The sequence below is a fragment of the Myxocyprinus asiaticus genome, chromosome 35 (genome assembly GCF_019703515.2).
Source record: "Myxocyprinus asiaticus isolate MX2 ecotype Aquarium Trade chromosome 35, UBuf_Myxa_2, whole genome shotgun sequence".
NCBI classification, from domain to species: Eukaryota; Metazoa; Chordata; class Actinopteri; order Cypriniformes; family Catostomidae; genus Myxocyprinus; species Myxocyprinus asiaticus.
In genome coordinates, this window is record NC_059378.1 from 28,621,595 (window position 1) to 28,626,935 (window position 5,341).

The 5,341-nt window shown below is 35.2% G+C and overlaps 1 protein-coding gene across 1 annotated transcript; it reads right to left on the reverse strand.

Annotated features, from left to right (window-relative positions):
• Positions 1-374: 374 nt before the first annotated feature.
• On the reverse strand, positions 375-4,673 carry mkrn2os.1 (MKRN2 opposite strand, tandem duplicate 1). Its single transcript, XM_051672384.1, has 4 exons — positions 4,200-4,673; positions 4,057-4,103; positions 3,681-3,843; positions 375-2,370 (listed from the first exon to the last, which is right to left on the reverse strand). The coding sequence occupies exons 1-4, from the start codon at positions 4,418-4,420 to the stop codon at positions 2,151-2,153; spliced, it is 651 nt and encodes a 216-aa protein (XP_051528344.1). The 5' UTR covers positions 4,421-4,673; the 3' UTR covers positions 375-2,150.
• Positions 4,674-5,341: the final 668 nt, after the last annotated feature.

Genomic DNA, 5,341 nt, shown 5'->3' on the forward strand with positions numbered 1-5,341 from the left:
CATGTATTCTGTAATCTGTAGTGGAATACATTTCAAAAGTAACCCTCCTAACCCTGGATGTGTATGACTTTCTTTCTTCTTCAGAACACAGACAAAGATTTTTTGAAGAATTTTTCAGCTCTGTAGGTCCATACAATGCAAGTGAATGGTGACCAAAATTATGAAGCTCCAAAAAGCACATGAAGGCAGCATAAAAGTAATCCATAAGACTCCAGTGGTTAAATCTATGTCTTCTGAAAAGATCTAACCAATTTTGGGTGAGAACAGACCAAAATGTACAGTATCTCCTATTTCACTATAAATCTTGACATCTGCAGTCTCCAAGGTGATCATCATTTCAAGCTCAATTACACTTTCAAGTGCCATCATGATCATTCCTAGAGACTGCAATGGCAAGATGTACAGTGAAAAAGGTGTTATATTTTGGTCTGTTCCCACCCAAAATCAATTAGATTTTGGGTGAAAACATCGATTAGATTACAAAGTAAAAGAGACTGACTTAAAATAATAGGTTTGCTGAAGTTTTTTTAATTAAGTCATAAAGCGTTGTTTACAAAACTCATCGTTTTCATTCTAAGAAAAAACTATGGTTAGATTAAAGTATTAAATGTACATAAAATAGTTGTACTGACTTTCATGGATTTTTGCTCAACTAACACAACAAAATGGTTTGTAATCTGACCTTTTTTTTCTCAGTGTTATTAAAATTAATAAACAGTTTCTTTGCACAATTATTTAAATAAATAACAAAAATCTCATCAATACACACACAATCCTGTTTTATTTCTTACTTTTTTAAATGTTTAGTGCCATAACTTAAAAATCACATTTTGTTTGTTTTTAAGGTAGTTGACAACTATTTTAAACAGCATGTGTCTAACTATTGTAGCGACCACATTAGAGCATTTGTTCTTTTAAAAATGTGTCAGACCGCAATACCATTTAAATGAACTGCTAAAGGTTATGTAAATTGTAAAAAATCTTGACCAATCACAGTATCTAAATTATAGACTTTTTCTTTTATATTGATAGAAATTTATTCATGTCCATGTTACATTCAATATCTTTTCCAAAACTTGATCCTCTGAGAGGGTGTCAGGTATATTATAGACCTGCAATCCAAAACCAGACGTCTTCACTTAAAACCTGTTTCAAACAACAAGCAGGTTTCCAACCTGTCATGGGTAATTAACCCACATCTGTCATGTGGTAAATTAATCCTGTAAACACATCAAACCACAGTGACTACATGGTTTCAATGGAACACTGTGCTTACAACAGTAGCCTATATATCAAATAATGTATGAAGAACAGTAAAATATTTTTTACTACAGATTTAACGACTGCAAATTCACTCACACTCTATGTCAACGTAAGATTGCGTTGCGTTCCAATTTGAACTTAATACTGAAATCATCATTGTGCCACATTGCCATTATTAATAACATGACTTAGTATTAGCTGATTACAACTGTATTTTAGTTGTTACTACAAGACACAAATGATAGCTAGCAGAGTTTAAGCAAACTACTCTTCAGCCACTTGAAAGCAAACTACACATTATTTGCAAATGGCAACAACAGTTCACTTTCTTTGTCGTCTTAGCTGTCACACAGCAATGTCTCTCAGAGTGTTGTCTCAGAAAAACAAGCAGAACTGTCACAACTTACCTTTATCTTGCTGAATTGCACAAGATGATTGTCCTGCAGATGAGTGAAAATGTTGGAGGTGTTCCTGTGTTTCGTTTGTTTTACACAAAGGGAAACCATCTTCGAACAACTATCTCTCTGCATTTTTATGGGAACCAAAAACTTCCCCACTTCTGACTTAACCCTAGTAGAAAGCTGATATAGTGTCGGCTGCATTCCTCCTTCAGCCATGCTTCTTGTCCACATTGGTTTTGTTTACATCAGAGTGTGCATGTGTCATTTATGACGCATACCCTTATGTTGTTAATCTTGATTTGTTGATGGAAAAAAACTACTGTGCGGTCAAAAAAATCGAAACAATTTGGCTAAAAGATTATCTAGAATAACGATAACAATACTGTACATGTTAATTACGTGATATACCGTATTATCGAATACCGTCACATGCCTATTTTGCATAATGCATTTATATAATGTTTTATTTTAATTATATATAATTTGTCACATGTTATTCAATTTCTCAGCAATATGAAAGCCATGTTGTGATATTGCTTGATAGATCTTGATGTATATGGACACTGTCTTCATTGTGGGTAAAACATGTTGTCCTGTGAACTCATCTCTGCTCAGAGACATTTTCCCATCCAGTGAGCGCATGTGGTTGATGAAAGTCAGAGCAAAACCATAACAACACGACCCAAATTCCCTCTCTTCATGAAATCTGTAGGTGAAAGATATTTAAAATATATTAATACTAATATATTGTTCTTAAAAGACAGTATTTATTTGGTTCTATAGTAAGTAGAACCACTATATAGTAATTTAATTTTTTATACTTCATATTAAATAGAATTCATATTAATGTATAATATACAGAGCTGTCAGAATTAATGCGTTAACACATGTGATTAAATAAAAAGGTTTAACGTATTTTTATTTTTATTAATAGCGATTAATGCATTTACCGTTAATACAGCATAAACACTGGATGGAAGGGCGGAACCGTTGTAATGTGTCTACCCAGAGTCATTATACTGATGCACACTTCACAAGACACATACACACAACAGCGCTTCCATGTACATGACAAATTGATGGAGAAAGGACCTCTATTTGATGTACAAAACAAGCCCAGATGGGACTTGTGATAGAAATCAAGTATTTTTCAGCCTAAATAAGGCACATTTTAATTACCACAGAAGCACGTCAAGTCTTAACCTTCACCAAAATGTAGAATGAGATGTTTTTGTCAGCATGCGCTTTTCATGTGGAGTTAAAAGCAACGTTTGACGCTGACGCCCTGATGTGAATCATGAATGCAGCTTCAAAATTGCTGTAACAAAGTGGATAGCCACAGTCTACTGGCAGATTAATATTGTGGAGGATGAGATTTTAAGAGATTTAATGCCCATTGCAATGTATAAGCAACCTATGGGGAGACTAGTTCTTTCAATTGACCCTTTGCTAAGCTCTGCCCCCCTTGGTTATGGTTGATCACTCTGACATGCTCTGCAGAACTCCCCATAGGGATGAATGGGAGATTGCCGTGAACGGCGCGGTATTTGGCAAAATAGTCTCATAAACGGAAAGTATAATTTTATTACATGTGATGGAATGTAGAGTGTCATTGTAAAGCATATTTATCTTATGTTTTTTGCCAAATAAATTGTTAAATTACACAGTAATTTGATTGAAAACTGTGCAGACATTAGTGTAGGTGAAAAGAACTGCTTATAACGTCTCACACTCATTTTGATGCTGTGAACTCTCTATTTACTATCACCTTTACTAAGACCTGAATCAATACCTAAATTAATTAATTATTATGTTAGGTTATGTTAGAATCCAATACGAAAATTCTCATTATACTCCTTTAGGATTGGTTCAGAATTATGATAAAATAATTCCAACAGAATAGAACCAATAATAAAATCATTTAGGACTTGTTTGTTTTTTTCTAGGCTTGTACATTGTTGCTAATTATTTAGGATGTATGACATCATTACATGTGTTGCATGAGAAGTGTTGTACCGTTCTGAAACCCATTCTGGAAGTGCAGAAAACTCTTCCAGCCCTCTGTCCCACGATTCCCTCAGGTCATGTCTCCACGGCGGGACCAGCTGTAAACAGACACACTGTTCCCATCCATGATCATCTTTCCGGATCCCTGAGAGGGTGTAGTTATAGACCCGACCTATAGATGCATTTTGAAAGCCATAAAGGAATCTGTCAAGATCATGTCTGGGTTATTCTTCAGGCCAAAATCAAAAGAAAGAGATAGAAAATTAAATTTTGCAGAAAGAAAATTATTATTGTTTTATGAAAAATGTATGGGATATGACCTGGACACGTTTTCGTGAATCGTGAGATTCACTATAAAATAGTTATATTAATGGGTCTGCTATACCTTCTGAACTTGAGAGCCCCACATGTATCTCTGTGTCATGCCATTCTCTGGAGGGATGAAGACAGACATTATAGAATGGCTTTAATGGGAGCAATGCGTCATTATCTAACCTTTATGTATTAATAAAATAATCCTAAACTCACCCAAGATATGATGGTCCGTGAACTGATCCTATCAAAAATGCACATGCAACTTTGTGTCCGTTTATAAAAGGACAGGGAAGTGTCACGGGTGCGTCTAAAAGTCCAAATGTGAGGATCTGATGACAGAACGGACAATGAGATCTCTCCAAATCGTCATTTTGATGTGAAAAACTATAAATGTCTCTTCCACAGTGTCTGTACTTGATTACAGTTTTATCCATTAGTTTTCAGGTGATCGGAGAGAGGCGGATTCAAGTTACCTGTTTATTTTTGCTTCTGACTTCAGATCAGTTTCGATTTCATATTCCAGTGGTGACTTTTCTGCGTTCATAAATTTCCACCAGAGGGCGCTCGGCGCCTCAAAAAGCTAAATCCTCCATTGAGCCACGTTCAAATCTTCGGAGATATTTTTTAATTGGGGATATCTAACTAGAAAGTATAACATTTCAGGGATTGGTACCTGATATTACATTGTAATTCCGACTCAGATATCTCTATAAAATGAGCTTACAATAATGAAAAACGAATGTGGTCCATCTTGATCAGCGCGGTAAAAAGTAACAGGTAGCCAGCTGTCTGGACAATAACAAAATGAGAAACTTTAAAAGATTTGCATTGAAAATACACAGTGAAGGGTTAAAAAATAGGTTACGTAGAATCATAGGCGGAGCGTGTATAAGGCTGGGCGAGGCTTAGCCTTCCCCTGGCCAGTAAAATGTCTCAGTTACCCCACCTCATATGGCCTACAAGCTTTAATTACTAGTGGGAAGGAAAAGCTAACTCTAGATCAGTGGCAGTGGCCAAATTCATCTTAAAACGTAAATCGCGTGAGTCACCATGCCTGGGTTGTCTTTATTTCTGAAAGAATTTAACATGTTACAAACAAATATAAAATAACGTAATGCAATTATTACATTAATACATATTTATTAGATTATAGTTGCATTGAAACGAGTGTATCCACATTTGTAACATTCCATTCCTTGCATCCATTCACATTTAAATCAATAGCCTTTGCATCCAATCAAACTCGAAACAATCCAGCATGGAGATGACTGAAAATATATTCATCATCCTTCCTTGAGCTTGTGAAGAAGACTCTCTCCACTGGATTTTATTTTAATTTCTAAAACTTTCAATCA

Coding starts and splice junctions, on each gene's coding strand:
- mkrn2os.1 (XM_051672384.1), bottom strand. CDS start 4,420: ATGGATAAAACTGTAATCAAGTACAGACACTGTGGAAGAGACATTTAT. Junction 4,104..4,199: donor CACGGACCATCATATCTTGG/GTGAGTTTAGGA, acceptor TCATCCCTCCAG/AGAATGGCATGACACAGAGA. Junction 3,844..4,056: donor GGGGCTCTCAAGTTCAGAAG/GTATAGCAGACC, acceptor ATGCATCTATAG/GTCGGGTCTATAACTACACC.